General features: G+C 45.9%; 1 protein-coding gene across 1 annotated transcript; it reads left to right on the forward strand.

Moving 5' to 3' along the window:
- The first annotated feature begins 345 nt into the window (after positions 1-345).
- On the forward strand, positions 346-24,328 carry LIN7C (lin-7 homolog C, crumbs cell polarity complex component). The gene is made up of 5 exons (XM_040328343.1): positions 346-453; positions 10,954-11,072; positions 12,903-12,974; positions 15,406-15,615; positions 23,953-24,328. Exons 1-5 carry the CDS (start codon positions 417-419, stop codon positions 24,106-24,108), a joined length of 594 nt encoding a protein of 197 aa, XP_040184277.1. The 5' UTR covers positions 346-416; the 3' UTR covers positions 24,109-24,328.
- Positions 24,329-25,341: the final 1,013 nt, after the last annotated feature.

The raw sequence follows: 25,341 nt of genomic DNA on the forward strand, positions 1-25,341 counted from the left end.
AAAATTGCTTGAACAGGAAGCATTTGTACATTTTAGAAGCCAATATAAAGGAATTGTAGTGGGAAGAAGAAGAAAAAAAGAAAAAGAAAGCACTTGTGGATTTAATTATCCTTTTTTGGGGGGTTAATTCTGCTTAAAGGGGGTGTGGCAGGGGCGTGTCCTACGCCTACATACTTTTGCTCGTAGGTAACGTATCAGAATGTTGGGAGGTGTGAATCATAGAAGCCAGCTCTGACATTACAGTGATGTATGGTCTGGCTTCCTGGCTGTTGTAGAACTACAAGTCCCAGCACAACCAACCTGCCGCATTATGAGGGCTCGGACTTGACCCATCCCTGTCTCCACAGCAACCGCAGTACGCCGAGCACCGCGCGTCACTTCCGCTTTCCGCACTTCCGGTTCGGCCTGGAGACAAGATGGCGGCGTCCGGAGAACCTGTAAGGCTGGAGAGAGGTGAGCTGTCATTGGCCGTCCTCACCCCGACCTGAGATGTGTGCGATATTCTGCCATGTACTGCGGTGTGCGGGACACACAGACACCGAGCCCGGATAGAGGGGAGGAGGGGTGACAGGAGTGGATTAGTGATCGTTCAGTGGAGGAGGGGTGAGAAGGGTAACAGTGCAGGGTAGGAGGGGTGACAGCCTGGGGAAGGAGGACGGGGGATGAGAATGGAGGAGGGGAATGGGGAGGATGAGAATGGAGGAGGGGGGATGAGGAAGGCAATGGGGGAGGGATGAGAATGGAGGAGGGGAATGAGAATGGGGGGATGAGAATGGAGGAGGGGAATGGGGGGGATTAGAATGAAGGAGGGGGAATGGGGGGGTGACAATGAAGGAGGGGGATGAGAATAGAGGAGGGGAATGGGGGGATTAGAATGAAGGATGGGGGGGATGAGAATGAAGGAGGGGGGAATGGGGGGGATGAGAATGAAGGATGGGGGGGATGAGAATGAAGGAGGGGGGAATGGGGGGGATGAGAATGAAGGAGGGGGGAATGGGGGGGATGAGAATGAAGGAGGGGGGAATGGGGGGGATGAAAATGGAGGAGGGGGAATGGGGGGGGGGGGGGGGAATGAAGGAGGGGGGATGAGAATGGGGGGATTAGAATGAAGGAGGGGGGAATGGGGGGGTGAGAATGAATGGGGGGGTGAGAATGAAGGAGGGGGGAATGGGGGGGATGAGAATAAAGGAGGGGGTGAGAATGAATGGGGGGTGAGAATGAAGGAGGGAGGAATGGGGGGATAATAATGGAGGAGGGGATGAGAATGGGTGGGGGTGATGATGGATGGGAATGGGAGGGGGGTGAGAATGGAGGAGGGGAATGGAGTGATTGGAATGAAGGAGGGGGGGATGGGAGGGGTGATGAGAATGGAGGAGGGGAATGGGGGTGATGAGAATGGAGGAGGGGAATGGGGAGTGAGAATGGAGGAGGGGAATTGGGGGGGGTGAGAATGGAGGGGGGAATGGGGTGATGAGAATGGAGGAGGGGAATGGAGTGATGAGAATAGAGTGATGGGAATGGGGTGATGAGAATGGGGACAGGAGGGACACTCCAGGGAAGACAGCGCGGGGGGGGGGGGGGTGACATGTCCAGGGCTGTGCAGTCCTATGTATGTGAGATGGGGGAGGTGTTCTGCTAATGTCTCAGCCTGTTAGGTTTCCTGGGAGGAGCCGCCTTTATACAGAGATCTGTGAACTGGTATTAGAGCTGCACTATTCTGGCCGAAATGAGAATCACAATTGTTTGCTTAGAATAAAGATCACAATTCTCTCGTGATTATACAAAGAAATTGGGCTAACTTTACTGGTTAGTTATTTTTTAATTAATTAAAGTGTCATTTTTTCCCCCCAAAAAAATTGCATTTGAAAGAGCGCTGTGCAAATACAGTGAGACATAAAATATTTCAACAGCCACCATTTTATTCTCTCGAGTCTCTGCTAAAAAATAAGTAAATAATAATAAATATATTGGCGTAAAATGAAGGATGGATGGTCGCACTCCAAACCAAACAGGTTGTCTTTATTTAAACGAACAGCAAAAACATACCAGATCACAGCAACAGAAACAGGAGGATAACCGATGTTTCGCACTGACTTAGTGAATAAGCACTAAGTCAGTGCGAAACGTCGGTTACCTGTTTGGTTTGGAGTGCGGCCATCCATCCTTCATTTTACGCCAATGCTTGCCTAGTGCACTGCCAGCACCCTTGGAATCCTACACCTGTGTATGACCCTATAGCAGACCCACCTTGAGCGGTGATTTTCCTTCTTCAATAATAAATATATGTTTGGGGGTTCTAAGTAATTTTCTAGCAAAAAAAAAGATTTTAACTTGAAACCAACAAATACAGTGTTTAACCCGAATGACGGCTACAGTGCGGACCTACTTTGCCAGGAGGCTGTCAATAGACGTTCTCCCCTTTGCATGCTTCCGTGCGCCCCCTGCAGGGCTTGCGCTGTGATTACTGAGTCACTGAGACTTAGGTGATTGGAGTAAGGGGGCAATCCCGGCCCCTTACCATGTGTTTAACTGTCAGCCAATGACAGCTGATCACGTGAAGTAAACAGAAGATCGGTAATCTTTTTCTTTTTTTTTTTTCTCCTCACGCTGACAGCATGAGGAGAAAAAAGCTGATCGCCGACTTCTGTACAAGGGACTTCGGTTCCGAAGAGGAAGATGCACCGCCATCTCGTCTGCTCGCAGTGCCACCTATCAATGCCCACCAGTGGTACCTCATCAGTGCTGCCAATCGGTGGCCATCACTGCCAGCTATCAGTGCCGCCTTATCGGTGCCCATCAGTGCAGCCTCATCAGCGTATATCAATGAAGGCGAAAAATTACCTGTTTGCAACATTTTTTAACAAAATCTAAAACAGTTTTTTGTGTTTTTTTTTATATCGGTCTTTTTTTTAACAAAAAATAAAACCCGCACATGTGATCAAATCCCACCAAAAGTAAAGCTCTATTTGTGGGAATTTTTTTTATAAAATTTTAATTTGGGTACAGTGTTGTATGACCGCGCAATTCTCATTCAAAGAATGACAGCACTGAAAATTGGTCTAGGCAGGAGGGGGGTTTAAGTGCCCAGGGGGTAAGTGGTTAAACGTTGCTTGTTTACACACCAATAGCTAGATTCAGGTAGAGTTAGGTCGATGTATCAGTAGATACGCCAACCTAAGTCGGAATCTGCGCCCACCTAAGTTTAAGTGTATTCTCAAACAGAGATGCACTTAAACCTATCTAAGATAGGACGGCTTGCGCCGTCCTATCTTAGAGTGCAATATTTAGGCTGGCCGCTAGGTGGCGCTTCCATTGCGGTCGGCATAGAATATGTAAATCACTAGATACGCCTATTCACGAACGTACGCCCGGCCGACGCAGTACAGACACGCCGTTTACGTAACGCTTCATCAGGCCTAAAGTTATTCCATCTTATAGATGGAACAGTAATGTTAAAGTATGGCCGCCGTTCCCGCTTCGAAATTCGAAAATTTTACGTCGTTTGCGTAAGTCGTCCGTCAATAGGGATTTACGTAGTTTACGTCCACGTCAAAATCAATAGGCCCGTGCAGCATACTTACCTGCAATGCACACTGGGAAATGTAGGCGCCCGGCGCATGCGCAGTTAAAAAAACCGTCAATCACGTCGGGTCAAGCCTCATTATCATAAAACACGCCCCCTCAGACAAATTTGAATTAGGCGCCCTTACGCCTGCCCGCTTTAGGCTACGCCACCGTAACTTAGCAGGCAAGAACTTTAAGAATCAAGTACTTGCCTCGCTAACTTATGGCGGCGTAGCCTAAACACGCTAAGCTACGCCGCCGCAAAGTTAGGACACCCTACGTGAATCTAGCTACAAGTGTATTCCTTTGATCTTAGGCTCCTTTCACACGTGCGGAGCGTATGTCCGCTTTTTCATCCATCCGTGTGCAGATCCGTGTGCGGATGAAAAAGGGACATACATTGGTCCCTATGAGATCGCGGGTGTCAGCGAATGAACATCCACTGACACCCGATCTCGCCCGCTTCCGCAATGCTCCGATTCTGCAGATGGAGGGAAACCCTATTTTTCCTTCCGTCTGCGGATCGGATCTCCCCATAGGGGAGAGAGGAAGAAAAGACAGGGCGGTCTCTGCACAGTGTGCGGGGACCGCCCTGTCATCCGCCGGCTCAGCGGGGATCAATGGAGCGATCCCCACTGAGCAAGCGGAGGTTCACGGGGCGGATCATTACTGATGTCTGAGGTTTACAACCACTTTAAGCCATTGATTATGGCATTTGTCCACATCAATATCATATAGGTTAACAAAGTGTCCGTGTGGACGTCAATCCGATCTACTATGTGCTGAGATGTCAGGACTGCTAATGTATAAACATAGTTTGGTTTTCCACATTAGATTTAGTGATGTTATGAGCTGTACATAGGCAAGAATTCTTTATTTCTTCTACTTATTCTGGGTCTTTTTCTAGAAGATCCCGTATCTGTGAACAGCTAAGAGCAGTATATATATGTGTGTGTATGTGTGTGTGTGTGTATATATATATATATATATATATATATATATATATATATATATATATATATATATATATGTATGTGTGTATTTTGCAGATGATCCTCACCCACTCGCTAAATTCAGTTAGAGTTAATGTCATCAGACTCCAAGGAGAGAGAGAAGATTTGGAGCTCTGCGGAGTATTTTCTTGGTGTAACAGATGGCTGCTAAGTGAACAGATACTATGTGGGAGCTGTACAGCTAATATAGTCTTTACACTTCAAGCAAGCACTTTTTTTGTGTGTCTACACCAAGGTCAGTGTTGGGGTTGAGGAAAGATTAACAGGCTTATTCAGCAAAAAAAAAAGAAAAACGATTGTGTTATAGCCCAACTCCGGGCTAGTTTAAAAAAAAAAAAAAAGTGTCAGCGATTAGAGCTGAACTCCAGGGATGATGTATATTGCATACATCAGGGCTTGACAAATTTGCTTGGAATCTAGGAGCCAGCTAAAAAAGTTAGGAGCCAGAAAACGCGCCCCGTCCCGACGAGCTTGCGCGCAGAAGCGAACACATACGTGAGTAGCGCCCGCATATGTAAACGGTGTTCAAACCACACATGTGAGGTATCACCGCGATTGGTAGAGCGAGAGCAATACTTCTAGCCCTAGACCTCCTCTGTAACTCAAAACATGCAACCTGTAGAATTGTTTAAACGTCGCCTATGGAGATTTTAAAGGGTACGAGCGGACGTAATTTTGAAGCGTGACATGTTGGGTATCAATTTACTCGGCGTAACATTATCTTTCATAATATAAAAAAAAATGGGGATAACTTTACTGTTGTCTTATTTTTTAATTAAAAAAAGTGTAATTTTTTCCCCAAAAAAGTGCGCTTGTAAGACCGCTGCGCAAATACAGCGTGACAGAAAGTATTGCAACGATCGCCATTTTATTCTCTAGGGTGTTAGGATAAAAAATATATATAATGTTTGGGGGTTCTAATTAGAGGCAAGAAGATGGCAGTGAAAAATAGTGAAAAATTACATTAGAATTGCTGTTTAACTTGTAATGCTTAACTTGTAATACCAACGGCCACCACCAGATGGCTCCAGCTTACACATCTGGTGGTAATAACTTGTAATACCAACGGCTCACCCCCCCTTCCAAGCCAAGTCGCCAGGACCCTATTTCTAGTCGCCATGGCGATCTGGTGACCGGGATTTGTCGAGCCCTGGCATACATACATACAAACATACATAGGGCCAGCTTGGTAAGATGTAAGTATATACATATGGGATACCTGATTGGCCCCTGTGGAAGCTGTAAGGTGCTGTAGTATCCTGAGGTTCTACAACAGGGGTGTCAGACTCCATTTCATTGCGGATCGCATCAGCATTATTGTTACCCCCACACCACCCTTCACCCCTTACATCAGATGTCAAGAGTCCCTCCACCATCACATTGCACCCCTCCTTATCTTGTGCTGCTGCCAGAAAGTATAGCGCACCTATAGTCACATCAGTCCCTGCCCTCAAGGAGCTTACAATCTAAGGTCCCTAACGCACATTCATACATACACATACTGGGGCTAATTTAGACAGGAGACAATAAACCTAAAAGCATGTCTTTAGAATGTAGGAGGAAACCCGCGCAGGCACAGGGAGAACATGCAAACTCCAGGCAGGTAGTGCCATGGTTTGGATTCGAACCGATGACCCTTATGCTGCTAGGCGGAAGTGCAAACCACTTGGCCACTGCACATGAGGTCAATGAGTACATGAAAGCATTTATCTTTACCGCTTACTCACAATGCTGCATGCTTGGTTTACTATTTGGAGGATATAGTAGCTATATGCATGGAACTCTTTATTAGGCAGGCAACTGTTTTCTGTTTTTCCACTTCCTGGTTTAGTGAGGAACTGGTAATGTAACCAGAGCCTCACAGGTACACCCTGGGAAGGCTACGTCACCAGTGCTTTCCACCTCAGATGATGTGCACTGTCACTTGTCCTGGAAGGCAGACCCAGAGTTCTAGGCAGAGTTCTGGGAAGTAAAAGGAGATGAGTTCAACTACCCTTAGTGAAAATGGCCACCTTGGGAGGAAAAGAAAAATAAGGTATACAAAGAATAAAAAACCTACAATTATCAATTGGTATCCGTACATTGTTGTTTACTGTACATGTGTAAAGATTGCTTTTTTTTATAATCTTTTAAAGCAGGGGGTCCACTCTAAAAAGAAAGAAAAATAGCCAAAAAGGCTACAAAAAAAACTGAATATATATATATATATATATATATATATATATATAATATATATATATATATATATATATCACACTTACCAGAAGTGGCTGTTACTAGGCAAATCTCCTAATCTGCCAGTTCCTTTTCCGCGGTGGTCGTCTTTCTTTTCCTCCTCGCGCTGCTGCCTTCTGGGAAATAGGGAGCAGTGTCTTCTGGGACCTTGTGTGTGTCTCAGGAGACATCCGCCCATTCACATAGCGCCGCACGGCTTACGCAGTAGGGAATGGGGCAGTAAAACCGCAAAGCTTCGCTTCCTGATTCCCTCACCGAGGATGCGTTCGCTCGGCTTCGGCTGCCGACATCGCGGGCACCCTGGACAGGCAAGTGTCCTTATTAAAAGTCAGCAGCTACAGTGTTTGTAGCTTCTGACTTTTATTTTTATTTTTTTTAAAGCCGGACCCCAGCTTTAAGATGAGGGTGAAGTTCCTCCTAGAATCGGCCTCCTGCATTCCCTGTACAGCAGAGCTAGATTTTGAGAGGAAGAAGCCAATCACAAAGAGCCAATCATTTCATGTGCTAACTAGAAGCATGCTGATGGGAGGAGAAAGCGTTGCTGCTTCTCTTTTCACTGTCCAGTCACAGGCTGGGGCAGGCCCATGGTGACCTCCTGAACTCAGAGGGAGTGAGTTGAATGATGCTGGTCTTCAGACTGAGGACATCTAATGGCAGAAAAGAGTACTGTGGGGGAAACACTCTGGCTTGAATGTGAAAATTGCAGCAATAACTGGTTTTATTATCTTCTATTTTATTGAGCCATTTAATTGATTATTTTTGGCTGGAGTTCGGCTTTATAAACAAGTGCATTGGGTACATTTGAATACAGGCTTTTCAGTATGTGTTTGAATTGTCTAACATCTGGCCAGGAACAAATACACAAATGTGATGACTATGGGCTATCATTTTACACAGGAACAAACTGTGGGGACCAAACACAGAATTTCCTCCTGGTATAATGTCACCAATGTCAGTTTTTTATGACTTGAGATAACAATTGTTGGTTCCTGGATTTATCTAGGCTTTGTTTGCGCTAATCGTATAAGATTTCCAGAACGTTAGAGAGCATTGTCTATTTAAACAATATCCCTGTCCCAGAACTACAGGCAGAAATAATAAACCACTTTTATGAATGAGATCTCTTACCGTCGCTTATTCTGTTTTTTATTGTACACATCCGCCATTGAATATTTACCCTCTGTTCCGGGCCCCTCACTCTGATTTCCCGTTTATAAGACCAGTGCCCACTATACCCTCTCCTTTTGGTTATGTATTTGCCACTTTGTAGTTTTCCTGTGTTTTGCTGTTTTCTTTTCCAGCTGGTTCTGCTAGGGCCCCGTTCACACAGGCCAATTGGCTCCGTGCCCCGTGCAGGGCTGTTTTTTTTTTTTTGGCACTGGGATGCACAGGTGTTGCGTGCATCCCCATGCCAGTGTCCCTGCCTCTGTGATGACCCAATATGTCAGGTAGGTGTGGATCCCCAAACTCACCTTGTGTGCATTCAGGGATTTGTATGTCATATTCGTGCAGCTGTGTGTCCCAATAGACAACATTGGGATGCCAGCATGTGGATGGACGCAACTTGTGCGTGCATCCCCGTGGCGGGAAATGATGGTCCAGCACAAGGCTAATCACCCTTTGTGAACAGGACCTAATTCTTGTAGTAAAGCAAATGAAACATGCAGTAGTTTATTGAAGAGAAGCTCCAATCTCCCCCCCCCCCCAAATAATTAAGTCAGTTGCTACAAATACTGTAGCTGATGACTTTTAAAATAAGGACAGGACACTTATACCTGTCCAGGGATCCAGCGCTGTCCTCACCTGAGCCGTTTTTTCAATCAGCTTTGGCTCCATGGAAGGAGAGATGGCCGCTCCAGGTGGAGACCTAGGCAACAGTCCACCCCACAGAGATCCCAGGTGCAGGCAATGCAATCAGCAAGGCAGGAATAACAAGGACGTATTTCTGGACAGCTGCACTCTTGAACAATGGTTGCCTTTATTTAAAATAGGAACAGCACTACAAGTCACAGCAATTGAACCTTGGACAGCTGACGCGTTTCACACTATATCTAGTGTTTAGTCATAGCTTTGGGTTCATGCACTGGCAAAACCCATTGCTTGAGCTGCGCTGCACATTGCGAATGGTATCACAGTTTTCTTGGACCTGTGATGTGTCCCAGAAGACTGTGGGGGAAGGAGGGGGGGGGACTTCCACTCGGATTGCAGTGGTGATCAGACCAGGAGTGGGATGGGTTACTTGTCAAAACCAGGTACCTGTGTAAGTCTTAGGATGATGTGGTAGAGCTCTGTAAGTCTTGGGATGTGGTAGAGCTGTGTAAGTCTTGGGATGTGGTAGAGCTGTGTAAGTCTTGATATGTGGTAGAGCTGTGTAAGTCTTGGGATGTGGTAGAGCTGTGTAAGTCTTGGGATGTGGTAGAGCTGTGTAAGTCTTGATATGTGGTAGAGCTGTGTAAGTCTTAGGATGTGGTAGAGCTGTGTAAGTCTTAGGATGTGGTAGAGCTGTGTAAGTCTTAGGATGTGGTAGAGCTGTGTAAGTCTTGAGATGTGGTAGAGCTGTGTAAGTCTTGAGATGTGGTAGAGCTGTGTAAGTCTTAGGATGTGGTAGAGCTGTGTAAGTCTTGGGATGTGGTAGAGCTGTGTAAGTCTTGAGATGTGGTAGAGCTGTGTAAGTCTTGGGATGTGGTAGAGCTGTGTAAGTCTTGAGATGTGGTAGAGCTGTGTAAGTCTTGGGATGTGGTAGAGCTGTGTAAGTCTTGATATGTGGTAGAGCTGTGTAAGTCTTAGGATGTGGTAGAGCTGTGTAAGTCTTAGGATGTGGTAGAGCTGTGTAAGTCTTAGGATGTGGTAGAGCTGTGTAAGTCTTGAGATGTGGTAGAGCTGTGTAAGTCTTGGGATGTGGTAGAGCTGTGTAAGTCTTGGGATGTGGTAGAGCTGTGTAAGTCTTGGGATGTGGTAGAGCTGTGTAAGTCTTGGGATGTGGTAGAGCTGTGTAAGTCTTGGGATGTGGTAGAGCTGTGTAAGTCTTGGGATGTGGTAGAGCTGTGTAAGTCTTGGGATGTGGTAGAGCTGTGTAAGTCTTGAGATGTGGTAGAGCTGTGTAAGTCTTGGGATGTGGTAGAGCTGTGTAAGTCTTGGGATGTGGTAGAGCTGTGTAAGTCTTGGGATGTGGTAGAGCTGTGTAAGTCTTGGGATGTGGTAGAGCTGTGTAAGTCTTGGGATGTGGTAGAGCTGTGTAAGTCTTGGGATGTGGAAGAGCTGTGTAAGTCTTGGGATGTGGTAGAGCTGTGTAAGTGTTAGGATGTGGTAGAGCTGTGTAAGTCTTGAGATGTGGTAGAGCTGTGTAAGTCTTGGGATGTGGTAGAGCTGTGTAAGTCTTGGGATGTGGTAGAGCTGTGTAAGTCTTGGGATGTGGTAGAGCTGTGTAAGTCTTGGGATGTGGAAGAGCTGTGTAAGTCTTGGGATGTGGTAGAGCTGTGTAAGTGTTAGGATGTGGTAGAGCTGTGTAAGTCTTTGGATGTGGTAGAGCTGTGTAAGTCTTTGGATGTGGTAGAGCTGTGTAAGTCTTTGGATGTGGAAGAGCTGTGTAAGTCTTAGGATGATGTGGTAGAGCTGTGTAAGTCTTGGGATGTGGTAGAGCTGTGTAATTCTTAGGATGATGTGGTAGAGCTGTGTAAGTCTTAGGATGATGTGGTAGAGCTGTGTAAGTCTTAGGATGTGGTAGAGCTGTGTAAGTCTTAGGATGTGGTAGAGCTGTGTAAGTCTTAGGATGTGGTAGAGCTGTGTAAGTCTTGGGATGTGGTAGAGCTGTGTAAGTCTTGGGATGTGGTAGAGCTGTGTAAGTCTTGGGATGTGGTAGAGCTGTGTAAGTCTTAGGATGATGTGGTAGAAATGTGTAAGTCTTAGGATGTGGTAGAGCTGTGTAAGTTTTAGGATGTAGTAGAGCTGTGTGAGTCTTGGGACTCCTGAGTTTGGGTAGAGCCTCCCGATAAGCACCGTATTTAATGTGTGTATCTGGCTCTTTGCTTACAGTTGAGCTTTAAGACACCTACAGATAAAGTACAGTCATCATGAAGCAGTCACTCTGCAAAGATCACAGTTTTGTATTTAAAGTCTAACATAAGCTGTTTTCTGTTTTTAGATATCTCAAGGGCTATTGAGCTGCTGGAAAAGCTCCAGAGAAGTGGTGAAGTTCCCCCACACAAGCTTCATGCATTGCAGAGAGTCCTGCAGAGTGATTTCTGTAATGCTGTCAGAGAGGTGAGTATACTTCATCTTCACTGTTAAAGTGTTTGTAAAGGCTGAAGGTTTTTTTACCTTTATGCATGAAGGTAAAAAAGCTTCTCTGTTTAGCAGCCCCCCTAATACTTGCCTGAGCCTGATCTCTCGCCAGTGATGTGCATGAGAGCCTCGGCTCTCTGGGCACTCTCCCCCCTCATTGGCTCCCACTGCTGTCTATAAAAGCCACTGGGCCAATGAGGAGAGGGAGCGGGCAGGGCCGAGCCGCAGCTCTGTGTGTGAATAGGCACGTAGAGCAGCGGCTCCGGAGCCCCCATTGTAAGCTGCTTGCTCTGAGGGCACTTGGCGGGAGGGAGGGGCCAGGAGTGCCAGAGGGAAGAGGAGGATCGGGGCTCCTCTGTGCAAAACCACTGCACAGAGCAGGTAGGTGTGACATGTTTATTTGATTTTTTTTTTTTTAACTTTAATATCACTTTAACCGATTCTTGAACGGCGAACGATGATGTACGTCAACAGAATGGCACGGCTGCGCAAATGGGCATACAGGTGTGTCCCCTTTAATTTGCGAGCCGTGTGGTCGCGCGCTGGTATGCTTGCGACCCTGCTGTGAGCTCCCTGACTGCGGGACCCGATCGCCACCGGTGTCCCACGATCGGGTCACAGAGCCGAAGAATGGGGAGATGTTAGTGTAAACACAACATCTCCCCGTTCTGCCTTGTGACATGTCACTGATCGAATGTTCCCTCTCATTGTGAACAGCGATCAGTGACGTGTCACGGCAAGCCACGCCCCCTCGGCTATCTGAATATCAGCAGCTGGTTGTCTTTGGAAATGTCTATCAGACAATGGCATGGCACAGTGGCTGCGTTTGGCATTGCACAGTGGTGACAATTGATGGGCACAGTGGCGACAGTGGCTGCGTTTGGCATTGCACAGTGGCGACAATGGCATGGCACAGTGGCGACAATGGCATGGCACAGTGGCTGCTGTTGGCATGGCACAGTAGCGACAATTAATGGGCACAGTGGCGACAATGGCATGGCACAGTGGCTGTGTTTGGCATGGCACATTGGCGACAATGGCATGGCACAGTGGCGACAATTGATGGGCACAGTGGCGACAATGGCATGGCACAGTGGTGAATATTGATGGGTACAGTGGCGACAATGGCATGGCACAGTGGCTGCGCTTGGCGTGGCACAGTGGCGACAATTAATGGCACAGTGGCTGGGTTTGGCATGGCACAATGGCGACAATTGATGGCACAGTGGCTGCGTTTGGCATGGCACAGTGGCGACAATTGATGGGCACACTGGCTGCATTTGATGGCATGGCACAGTGGCTGCGTTTGATGGGCACAGTGGCTGCATTTGATGGGCATAGTGGCTGCGTTTGATGGCCACAGTGGCTGCGTTTGATGGCCACAGTGGCTGCGTTTGATGGCCGCAGTGGCTGCGTTTGATGGGCGCAGTGGCTGCGTTTGATGGGCACAGTGGCGGCGTTTGATGGGCACAGTGGCGGCGATTGATGGGCACAGTGGCGGCGATTGATGGGCACAGTGGCGGCAATTGATGGGCACAGTGGCGGCAATTGATGTTTTTTATTTTTTCGTTTGTTTGCGCCCCCCAAAAAATTTGAACACCAGCCGCCACTGGTGCTCACCATTGGCCTTATTCATTCCTCTGGCTCTGTCCCTACTCCTGGATGACTGGTGAGTATAATTATTCACTTAGAAACCTGACAGGTTAACTTTTGGAAATTGTTAGAAAAAATATTTAAATTTAGGTAAGTGTTTGTAGAAAGAGTTTTGAGAAGAAAGCACAGTTGATAATGTTGTCTTAATTGTTTAAGGTTTATGAACATGTATATGAGACTGTGGATATCAACAGTAGCCCAGAGGTGAGAGCCAACGCAACAGCAAAGGTAAGGTCCATCGTGTGTTTTCTCCTATGACAATTCTCTACCCAGATCTCTTTCTGTTTACATGACTTCTGATATATGTTATTGCAGATCCTTTTCACTGGCCAGGTGCCCCTACTTTTTATGTAGGTGTAAGGGCATCCTGTGATTCTGATGGCCGATTAGTCTGTTAGAACTGAATGTCAGATTTTCTTTGGATTGAAAGACAGCATACAGTAATTGAGATATATATATATATATATATATATATATATATATATATATATATATATATATATATAACTTAAAAGAGAAGTGCAGGATCCTCAAAAAAAACACACACTCACCTAGATGCCTGCAGCATTGATCTGAGCTACATTTATACAGCGATTAGTGCTATAAAAATGCATCGATTACTGTGTAAATGTGACTGGCAGGGAAGAGGTTAACACGATCAAGGGGTTAATGTATTCCCTAGGGAGGGATTCTTACTGTGGGGGGAGGGGAGTGATTGGGGGAGGTGACCGATGGTTGTCCCTATGTACAAGGGACACAGCATCGGTCTCCTCTCCCTGACAGGACCTGGATCTTTGTGTTTACACACACAAATCCACTTTCCTGCTCAGTTACTGGGCAATCGCGGGTGCCCGGTGGCCATCGTGGCCGCCGGACACGCGCATCGGGTCCCCAGTGACGAGACGGGCGCGCACGCTCCCTAGTGGCTTTTAAAGGCGCAACGTCATATGACGTCCGCCCAGAATAACAGAGTCTTCCTCCCGCCGTCTTTTGACGGCGGGCGGTTGACAAGTGGTTAATAAGATTTTTCATGCTTTTTTGGTTAAAGTGGTTGTAAACCTCAGACATAAAATATGAACAAAGCATATCCTTCAATAGGATGTACTTGTACTTGTTTTAAATAAGATCACTGAGTGTCATTTCTGTCTGCTGCCTCATTCTCCAACTATCGGCATGAGTCACTTCTGACACGTTTTCCTGACACCAAGAGAAAAAAGGTGACGGGAGGGAGCGCTAGCCTGTGATTGACAGCCTCTGTGCTCTGTAAAAGGGGGTGTGTCCCTTCTCTCCAATCAGCTCTCAAAGATCTCCTCACTGCAGCTTATAACTTCAGCTCTCCTCCCCTGTTTTTGTTTATTTATTATAGATACTTATATCGTGCCGTCAATTTACACAGCACTTTACATACATATATTGTAAATTCTCATCAGTTCCTGCCCTCAAGGATCTTCCAATCAAAGGTCCCAAACTCACAATCATACAGACACATATTAAAACCAATTTAGACAGGAGCCAGTTAACCTACCAGCATGTCTTTGGAGTGTGGGAGGAAACCGGAGTACCCAAAGGAAATCCATGCAGGCACAGGGAGAACATGCAAACTCCAGGCAGGTAGTGCTGTGGTTGGGATTTGAACCAATCACCCTAGTGCTTCTGGGCTGATGTGCTAACCACTTAGACACTGTGCTGTCCTATTTTCTGAAAGCTCAGAAAAGCTTTAAAAATTCTGGACTTTTAACGGCTGTAGAGGCGGGAATACTGCAAATAAACAGATACAACTTATGTAGGAGGATTTTTTTAATCTCTGTGTATCACCTGAGGCCAGTCACTTCACTGGGTATATGTGAGTTTTTAAAACCATATTAAAGTGGTTCTAAAGGCAGAAGGTTTTTTACCTTAAGGATTCTATGCATTAAGGTTAAAAACGTTCTGGGTGCAGCCCCCTTACCTGGGCTCTCACAGGTTTCTCTCTCCTCATTGGCTCGCACAGTAGCGCTAGCCATTGGCTCCTGCTGTTGTCAATCACAGCCATTGAACCAATGACAATGTCGCAAAAGGTTTGCTATTGGGGGCACTCGGCAGGGGGAAGAAGACAGGACCACCAAAGGGGTACCAAAAAAAGAACAGGATGGGGCTGCCCCGTGCAAAACCATTGCACAGAGCAGGTAAGTATATCATGTTTGTTGTTTTATTTTTTTCAATTACAACCTTTAGGCCCCTTTCACACTTGTGTGACTTGTCCTGTGACTTGGAACTGCAAAGTCGCATGATTTCCAATGAGAACCATTCATATCTGTGCGACTTCAAAGTAGCCCCTGTACTTTTTTGGTCCGACTTTGATGCTAGGTGAAGTCCATACACCCCCAAGCTTACACAGGCATTCCCTGAAATCGCTTTAGAATCACTTTAAGTAGAAAAAAATAATATTGCCATCTGTCCACTAGATGGCAGTAGTAGCATATAGTCATTTATAGAAGAGTGCAATATACGTTTAACCTGCAGTTTACACCTCCATGCCGTCCTTTACTGAATTCTGCTCAGGATCGAAGTGATGTTTTATTTTTGAACTTTCCATGCCGTCCTTTACTGAATTATGCTCAGGGGTGAAGTGATGTTTTATTTTTGAACTTTACATAAAATTATCCTTTTTATCTTCTAGGCTACTGTAGCTGCATTTGCTGCAAGCGAAGGCCATTCGCACCCCAGGGTTGTTGAACTCCCCAAAACAGAAGAAGGCCTTGGATTCAACATAATGGGAGGAAAAGAGCAAAACTCTCCCATTTATATTTCCCGCATTATCCCTGGTGGAATCGCAGACAGACAAGGCTCTCTGAAGCGCGGGGACCAGCTTCTCTCCGTGAATGGGGTGGTAAGAAGAGACTTTGCCTCTTTTCAGGGTCGGCACAAAGAACTGCTTTACTTTTCTTTAGTAATTAGTAGGGGGTCGAACGATTATTGGAATGGCCGATTGCTTCAAGGGGTTGTACCGGGGTGATGCCAGCAGCTACAGGCATCAACCCGGTACCATTCTTTAGAGCGGGCGGTCAGCTTTTTTATAATAACTGACGTGGCTAAGCAGCCGCTCAGCTGTTATTACAAGCAGCAGGAGGGGATCTTGGCATTTGGAATACTTTCTTATAGACCCCTGATCCCTCCATAAAGAGTACCTGTCACTGCCTATTACTGTCACAAGGGATGTTAAGGGGGCAAATCTTTCCAGTCCTTAGGTGGTTAACAGTCAGTCATCTTGTGGTGATGGGTACCTATAAAGTTCAACTTCAGGCAGATAAACCAGCTCATAGAGGTAGGTGTTCAATAAAAAAGACATTAAGGGAATGAATTTAAACAAAGAGCAAATATCGCCGTCCACTCTTCTTTATACACTGCAGTCTGAATTGTATGTCCCATTTATATGAAGGCCAAAGTGGGGAACTTGCAGTCTCTCATGAAGTGCCCTTTGCTTGATGCAGCAGAGAGGACACAATAGTCTGAGGATAGGGTGACCGCTCACATTTTATTGGGACAAGAACTAGTTGTATTGGCTAGCAGCAGCAGAGAAAGGTCAGGTCTCCAGGATGCTTCTGCTTTCTGGCAGAGCATTGTAAATCTCAAGGACGGATGGATAGAAATCATTTGGCAGGTAAAGCATATGCCTCGTATGAATTTATCGGATTGTCAGGAATTTAGCTTTAATCTATTTTTTATGTCCTAAACTGACTGCCTGCTGTTGCCAGCACAAACAGTTCTTTTGCAGGCTGATAAATGAGCTTGCTGAATGTCTTAAGGAGCCAAATAGACATAATTGTTCCACCCTCAGGCATTGCTGTCTTCTCTATAAACATCACTGCTTGGCTGAACATTCATGTTTTTGCCTATGCAGAGAGGAAGGATGTCCAAGTGTTATTCCATTATCAGGACAGGTTTTGATACCTCCACTATTATCTACCATGTTATATCAGCTGAGACCAGTGGCGGTTCGTCCATAGAGGGCGCTGGAGCGCCGCCCCCTCTGGCTCTCACCGCCACTGAGTCAAATAACATAGATTCATGCATTGCACGAATCTATATTATTTTCGCCGCTGCCACTGTTATTCAGATGGTCGACGCTCAATGTCCGGCCATCTGAATAACGCCAGCTGGTTGGCTGTACGGAAATGTCTATCAAAGCCAACAGTTCTGATAGGCTTTCCCAATACAGCCCTCGGGTCCCGGAAGCTTATTCTCGGAGCGCACAGACTGTACGCCCCTTGAATAAGATGACAGGCGTCTCAGCCAATCAGGTTGGCCGGTTCTGGCTACCGGTAACCTGATTGGCTGAGACGCCTGTCAGTCATCGAGGGCGGGAGAAGACATCGTGGGACGTGGATGCCTAAAACCAGTAAAGGTAAGTGCCGGGCGGGGGGTGAAGAAAGCAATTTACAGGGCACAGTGGGGACAATTGGCACAGCGGCGACCATTAAAGGGCACAGTGGCTGCGTTTAATGGCATGGCACAGTGGTGACAATGTATGGCACAGTGGTGACAATGTATGGCACAGTGGTGACAATGTATGGCACAGTGGCTGCGTTTAATGGCATGGCACAGTGGGGACAATGGATGGCACAGTGGCTGCGTTTAATGGCATGGCACAGTGGTGACAATGGATGGCACAGTGGTGACAATGGATGGCACAGTGGCTGCGTTTAATGGCATGGCACAGTGGTGACAATGTATGGCACAGTGGCTGCGTTTAATGGCATGGCACAGTGGTGCAAATTGATGGCACAGTGACTGCATTTGATGGCATGGCACAGTGACTGCGTTTAATGGCATGGCACAGTGGTGCGAATTGATGGCACAGTGGCTGCGTTTGATGGCATGGCACAGTGGTGCAAATTGATGGCACAGTGGCTGCATTTGATGGCATGGCACAGTGGTGCAAATCGATGGCACAGTGGCTGCGTTTGATGGCATGTAACAGTGGCTGCGTTTGATGGCATGTAACAGTGGCTGCGTTTGATGGCATGTAACAGTGGCTGCATTTGGGCACAGTGAGACTGCAATTTTTTTTCCCTTTGCGCCCCCCCCAAAAATTTTGAGCACCAGCCGCCACTGGCTGAGACTATTTTATATTTCTGAGGGCTTCTATTGGAGAGTTTTATGAACTTGCATTCTAGGGTATGCAATAGTAAGGAGTTCCCTCTCTTGCTAATTAGTTTTATTTATTTTATTATCAGAAAGGAGAAGGTGGTGCAGAGACTCCCAGATATAAAGGAACAAAGGCATCTTATGGCAGAGACATCGCTCTAAGAAGGGGGTCAGCAACCTGTAGATTGCGGACAGGTGACTGGTATATCGCAGTCTGGGCTTGCTGACCCGCTATTCCAGAACATTAAACAGAGTGCATTGCAGAGGGACTACTTGTAAAGTTGGAGGTGTAGTAGGGAGCCAGAGCCGTATAAGCTGATGCCTCCTCTGTAGTGCTGGTCCCTGTCCCATGTGGAGTGATACCAACTGCACCCCACCTCTTATTTCGGGTAGTTGTCTCCAGAGTGGTGCCAACAGCATGAAAGAAGAGAGCTCCAGGTCAGTGTGAAGCAATACGTTGGGCATAGAAGTATAGGGCTGCTTTCATACTCTTGCTGCGATTTACCCACACCACGGGTGCTGTGCACAAAATCCAGATGGGACCAAGAACTGAATTTTGAGCCTCAGGGCTGTAACCGTTCCGTTTCTTGGTCCTGTCTGGTTTTAGTATATGTCTTCTCTTTGACATAGAGCCCCAATTCAGTGTGAGGAATAGTGTCCCATCATTGTGTCAGTGGGAGGAATAGTGTCCCATCATTGTGTCAGTGGGAGGAATAGTGTCCCATCATTGTGTCAGTGGGAGGAATAGTGTCCCATCATTGTGTCAGTGGGAGGAATAGTGTCCCATCATTGTCAGTGGGAAGAATAGTGTCCCATCATTGTGTCAGTGGGAAGAATAGTGTCCCATCATTGTGTCAGTGGGAGGAATAGTGTCCGATCATTGTATCAGTGGGAGGAATAGTGTCCGATCATTGTGTCAGTGGGAGGAATAGTGTCCCATCATTGTGTCAGTGGGAGGAATAGTGTCCCATCATTGTGTCAGTGGGAGGAATAGTGTCCCATCATTGTGTCAGTGGGAGGAATAGTGTCCCATCATTGTGTCAGTGGGAGGAATAGTGTCCCATCATTGTCAGTGGGAGGAATAGTGTCCCATCATTGTGTCAGTGGGAGGAATAGTGTCCCATCATTGTCAGTGGGAGGAATAGTGTCCCATCATTGTGTCAGTGGGAGGAATAGTGTCCGATCATTGTATCAGTCGGAGGAATAGTGTCCGATCATTGTATCAGTGGGAGGAATAGTGTCCCATCATTGTCAGTGGGAGGAATAGTGTCCCATCATTGTGTCAGTGGGAGGAATAGTGTCCCATCATTGTGTCAGTGGGAAGAATAGTGTCCCATCATTGTGTCAGTGGGAAGAATAGTGTCCCATCATTGTGTCAGTGTGAGGAATAGTGTCCCATCATTGTGTCAGTGTGAGGAATAGTGTCCCATCATTGTGTCAGAGGGAGGAATAGTGTCCCATCATTGTCAGTGGGAAGAATAGTGTCCCATCATTGTGTCAGTGGGAGGAATAGTGTCCCATCATTGTGTCAGTGGGAGGAATAGTGTCCGATCATTGTATCAGTGGGAGGAATAGTGTCCCATCATTGTGTCAGTGGGAGGAATAGTGTCCCATCATTGTGTCAGTGGCAGGAATAGTGTCCCATCATTGTGTCAGTGGGAGGAATAGTGTCCCATCATTGTGTCAGTGGGAGGAATAGTGTCCCATCATTGTGTCAGTGGCAGGAATAGTGTCCCATCATTGTGTCAGTGGGAGGAATAGTGTCCCATCATTGTGTCAGTGGGAGGAATAGTGTCCGATCATTGTATCAGTGGGAGGAATAGTGTCCCATCATTGTGTCAGTGGGAAGAATAGTGTCCCATCATTGGTGTCAGTGGGAAGAATAGTGTCCCATCATTGTGTCAGTGGGAGGAATAGTGTCCCATCATTGTGTCAGTGGGAGGAATAGTGTCCCATCATTGTGTCAGTGGGAAGAATAGTGTCCCATCATTGGTGTCAGTGGGAAGAATAGTGTCCCATCATTGTGTCAGTGGGAGGAATAGTGTCCCATCATTGTGTCAGTGGGAGGAATAGTGTCCCATCATTGTGTCAGTGGGAGGAATAGTGTCCCATCATTGTGTCAGTAGGAGGAATAGTGTCCCATCATTGTGTCAGTGGGAAGAATAGTTTACTTTAATTTTCAGTTTAGTGAGTGGGTAATTGAACCAAGGGTATCATTTGTGGTACTCATCAATAGTATATTTTTTATGTTGTGCAGTGCTCCTGCATAACTACGCTTTAAAGTGCTATAATGAATACACATGTCCAAAAATGTAATCTCCCCCTCTCCCAAGGGGGTTACCTTGCGGGCGCGCTCCCGTGTCCAGCATTTAGCAACCATAGCCGCCGAATGCAGGACTCGGCCCCGCCCCTGGTGCCCGCGTCATTGGATTTGATTGACTATCAATCTATCCAATGAAGAGCTGAGAACCCCGGGCAAAGATGCATCGCGTTCTCGACACAGGACTTCCCAGGCTCGGATAAGTAGAACAGGGGGGCTGAGGGGGCCGATAATAGTCAGATGTTTTTTCACCTTAACCTCTTGACCACCGCCCCATGTCAAAAAGACGTCCTCTTTTTAAAGTTGAATATCTCGATAACGGCAGCAGCTGCTGCCACAACCGAGATATTCATCTTTTCAGGGGGCGGTGGTGTACACGATATTGGCGGTCTCCGCGGCGGATTCGCCGCGAGATCGCCGTTATCGGTGGCGGGAGAGGGGCCCCCCCCTCTCCCGCGCCCTCCGCCGCTTACCGGAGCCGTCGGTAGCGGCGGAGGGGATCCGATGTGTCCGGCAGCTGAGCGGGGACGGGACTGAAGGAGAAATCTCCTTCACCCGTCCTCATAGCTCTGCTGGGCGGAAGTGACGTCAAAACGTCAGTCCCGCCCAGCCTCTTAAAGAAACATTTTTTTTTTTGTCATTTGAAAAAATGACTTTTTTTTTTTTTATTTTTTTTTTTTGCATTTAAGTCTAATTATGAGATCTGAGGTCTTTTTGACCCCAGATCTCATATTTAAGAGGACCTGTCATGCTTTTTTCTATTACAAGGGATGTTTACATTCCTTGTAATAGGAATAAAAGTGATCAATTTTTTTTTTTTTTTTTTTTTCAGTGTAAAAAATTATAACACTAAATAAAAATAAATAAGAAAACCCCAAAAAAATTTTTTAAAGCGCCCCGTTCCGACGAGCTCGCGCGCAGAAGCAAACGCATACGCGAGTAGCGCCCGCATATGAAAACGGTATTCAAACCACACAAGTGAGGTATCGCCGCGATCGTTAGAGTGAGAGCAATAATTCTAGCCCTAGACCTACTCTGCAACTCAAAAAATGCAACCTGTAGAATTTTTTAAACGTCGCCTATCGAGATTTTTAAGGGTAAAAGTTTGACGCCATGCCACGAGCGGGCGCAATTTTTAAGCGTGACATGTTGGGTATCATTTTACTCGGCGTAACATTATCTTTCACAATATATAAAAAAATTGGGCAAAATGTATTGTTGTCTTATTTTTTAATTCAAAAGAGTGATTTTTATCCAAAAAAAGTGCGCTTGTAAGACCGCTGCGCAAATACGGTGTGACAAAAAGTATTGCAATGACTGCCATTTTATTCCCTAGGATGTCTGCTAAAAAAAATATATAATGTTTGGGGGTTCTGATTAATTTTCTAGCAAAAAAATTGTGATTTTCACATGAAGGAGAGAAGTGCCAGAATTCACCTGGTGGGCAAGTGGTTAAAGGGGTTGTAAAGGTACAATTTTTTTTTTCCCCTAAATAGCTTCCTTTACCTTAGTGCAGTCCTTCACTTACCTCATCCTTCCATTTTGCTTTTAAATGTCCTTATTTCTTCTGAGAAATCCTCACTTCCTGTTCTTCTGTCTGTAACTCCACACAGTAATGCAAGGCTTTCTCCCTGGTGTGGAGTGTCGTGCTCGCCCCCTCCCTTGGGCTACAGGAGAGTCAGGACTCCCACTAAAACACACCTCCTTTATCTGCAACGTAGAGAGCGTCCTGATTCTCCTGTAGCCCAAGGGAGGGGGCAAGCACAACACTCCACACCAGGGAGAAAGCTTTGCATTACTGTGTGGAGTTACAGACAGAAGAACAGGAAGTGAGGATTTCTCAGAAGAAATAAGGACATTTAAAAGCAAAATGGAAGGATGAGGTAAGTGAAGGAGGACTGCACTAAGGTAAAGGAAGCTATTTAGGGGAAACAAATTGTACCTTTACAACCCCTTTAATGCATAGGATGCATTAAGGTGAAAAAACAAGAGGTTTACTACCCCTTTAATGGCAACCCAGTCTTAGTCCATAGGGTTCAGTCTGGATAAACTGGAAGTGATGTCATGTCATTGCTTACGGATTACCAAATGTGACTGTTGGTCTCCCGGTGGGACCAAAGAGCCCAAGCAAAGCACAGGTAAAAGCAGTCCAGCCGCTAGGACTGCAGACAGTGCCGGGGTGATGCCTGCGGCTGCAAGCATTATCCGGGTATAACCACCGAAATTTCAGCGATGTGCGGTTACGTCGCTGGTCTGGAAGAGGTTAAAGACTGCAATGTAAAAATAATGCTCAGTTTTTACCTGCAAAAAAGATGTGCATTTAACCGCTTCCATACAGGGCTGTTATACACACCTCCATACCAGGCCTATTCTGGCACTTCTCTCCTACATGTACAAATCATAATTTTTTTGCTAGAAAATTACTCAGAACCCCCAAACATTATATATGTTTTTTTAGCAGACACCCTAGGGAATAAAACGGCGGTCATTGCAACGTTTTATCTTGTACGGTATTTGCGCAATAATTTTTCAAACGCCTTTTTTGGGGAAAAGAATTGTTTCATGAATTAAAAAAATAACAAAACAGTAAAGTTAGCCCAATTTTTTTGTAAAATATGAAAGATTATGTTACACCGAGTAAATAGATACCTAACATGTCACGCTTTAAAATTGCGCACACTCGTGGAATGGCGCCAAACTTCGGTACTTAAAAATCTCCATAGGCAAGGCTTTGAAATTTTTTACAGGTTACCAGTTTAGATTTACAGAGGAGATCTAGTGCTAGAATTGTTGCTGGCACTCTAGCGCACGCGGCGATACCTCATGTGTGGTTTAAACGGCGTTTACATATGTCGGCGGGACTTGCGTGTGCGTTCGCTTCTGCACGCGAGCTACCGGGGACAGGGGCGTTTTAATTTTTTTTTATTATTATTATTATTTATTTATTTTACATGTTTATTTTTTTACACTTTTTTTATTTATTTTTAATTTTTTTATTACTTTTATTCCTATTACAAGGAATGTAAACATCCCTTGTAATAGGAATGTGTGTGACAGGTCCTCTTTATGGAGAGATGCAGGGTCAATAAGACCCCACATCTCTCCTCCAGGCTGGAAACCATGAGATCGGTGAAAAAAATTCACTGATCTCATGAATAATGTGGCTTACAGCCGCAATCGCGGCTTTGTTTACTTACGGGACCCGGGCGTGACGTCATCACATCGCGCCCGGGTCCTCCGACGGTCATAGAGATGACTGGTGACCATCTGGTCACCAGTCATCTCTATACTTCCTGCCAGCGCCGGACGATTCTTTCTCTGGGCCCCCGATGGCACGGGAGAGCCCGGAGAAGCACCGAATGACGGCGGGAGGGGGGGGATGTCCCCTTCCGCCGCCTGTAAGAACGATCTAGCGGCGGAACCGCCGCTATGATCATTCTTATGTTGTGCAGAATCGCCGGCACAAGAGATAGATATCTGGATGATGCCTCTCGCTGCAGGCATCATTCAGATATCCCCCTTCAAAGTCCAGGACGTCCTATGACGTCAACTCTGGATGGTAGAGACACTTTGTGGACGTCATATGACGGCGGCTGGTATGGAAGTGGTTAAATATTTTTTTACAAAATGTGAATTTATCTTTTAAAAATGGAAGAAATGATTGTAACAGCAGTGAAGGATTGCTCACTGACTCTCGATACTGTACTATATTCTCTGACTTTGAAATAAGATTGCTCATCATATTTTTCTCTTTCGCAGAGCGTGGAAGGCGAACATCATGAAAAAGCGGTGGAGCTCCTGAAAGCCGCCCAAGGCAAGGTAAAACTGGTGGTCCGGTACACCCCCCGAGTCTTGGAAGAAATGGAGTCGCGCTTTGAAAAAATGAGATCTGCGAAACGCAGGCAACAAAACTAAGAGAGGCGCCATGCATACAAGACACAAACTTTCTATTCCACTCTAGAATAAACCAAGTTCCACGTAAAATCTACATCCAATACAAAACTGGTTCTAGTTTCCGCCTGTAGCGCACACAGCTGGGATTACACTACCGTCTCTATGTCTTTATCACACGAACGTTTACAGGGCAGTTTTTACTTACCCTCCTTTTTTAAATCTTAATAGAAGTACAAAAAAACAACAATTTTTATTATAGTGGTGTATAATACATTTGTAAAAGGTGTATTTTTTTTTTTTTCAATACTATAACCGTATCTCTTTGGTGTTCAGTGATGAATGTGTTAGTGCTTGTTGTTTCAAGAGAACCTGTCCCGACTTCAAGACTACCAAGATGAAAAGGTTTTGTTAAAGCGCTTGCAATGCAGAAGCAGTGGCCGCCTTTCTTTTTAAGTTTTTCTGATAAAAGTGCTTTAAAAACTCATCTGATGTTCCGCTGTGCCTGCGACGCTTTGCCGGAGTGTTTGAAGATCACTGCTTTAGCCTGAGGCAACGGCTGCTCCTCCCCGGCCCTGACGTCACCTCTGCTCCAGGCAGCGGCTGGAGAATCCTTATGTGAAGCAGTTTATACAGCTCAAGCACGGCGTCCGCCCAGAGCACTTCTCTACGTGTTTGCGGGGCACGTTAATCAGAAATAAAAGGCATTTATTGTAAGTGCCTTAACAAAACCTCTTCATCTTAATAGACTTGGAGTGGTGACAGGGCCTTTAAAGAGCCAGTCTGTACAGTTAGAGAGATGGCAGGTAGAGATGGCTTCAATCAACCGCTAGATTTTTTATATCTCTTTGTAGTTCCAGCAGTAAGTTCTCCCCACTGGGTTTTCTTATTTTGACCTCTACATACAAAGGATTATCACTTCTTTTGCTGCAGCAAGAGGTCACTAAGCTAATGAAGTGCTTAAGAATACATGAAAACTCCAGCTGGACGGTACTGGGAACAGAGAGCTTGATCACAAAGGTCCTAATATATATATATTTAAAAGGGTGGATGATGAAGCCCTCTGGTATCTAATTAAAATGTAATTTCAGTTTTGGGAGTGCTGACCTTTCTAAAATAAATAGGTCAACTTTCAGCACTTGTTCCAGCAGTTTCCTCAATTGCAAGAGATGACTGTTTAACTTCTAAAAGTTTCAAACAATGTGTGCTCCAGTCTGGAATTATAGCAGTATTTCCCAATTAGGGTTCCTCTAGAGC

The sequence above is a fragment of the Rana temporaria genome, chromosome 11, assembly GCF_905171775.1.
Source record: "Rana temporaria chromosome 11, aRanTem1.1, whole genome shotgun sequence".
NCBI lineage: Eukaryota > Metazoa > Chordata > Amphibia > Anura > Ranidae > Rana > Rana temporaria.

Bases quoted from the DNA above. Each gene is read 5' to 3' on its own strand.
- LIN7C (XM_040328343.1), top strand. From the start codon at position 417: ATGGCGGCGTCCGGAGAACCTGTAAGGCTGGAGAGAG. The intron at 11,073-12,902 runs GTGAGTATACTT...TAATTGTTTAAG, and splicing joins TCTGTAATGCTGTCAGAGAG to GTTTATGAACATGTATATGA. The intron at 12,975-15,405 runs GTAAGGTCCATC...TTTATCTTCTAG, and splicing joins GAGCCAACGCAACAGCAAAG to GCTACTGTAGCTGCATTTGC.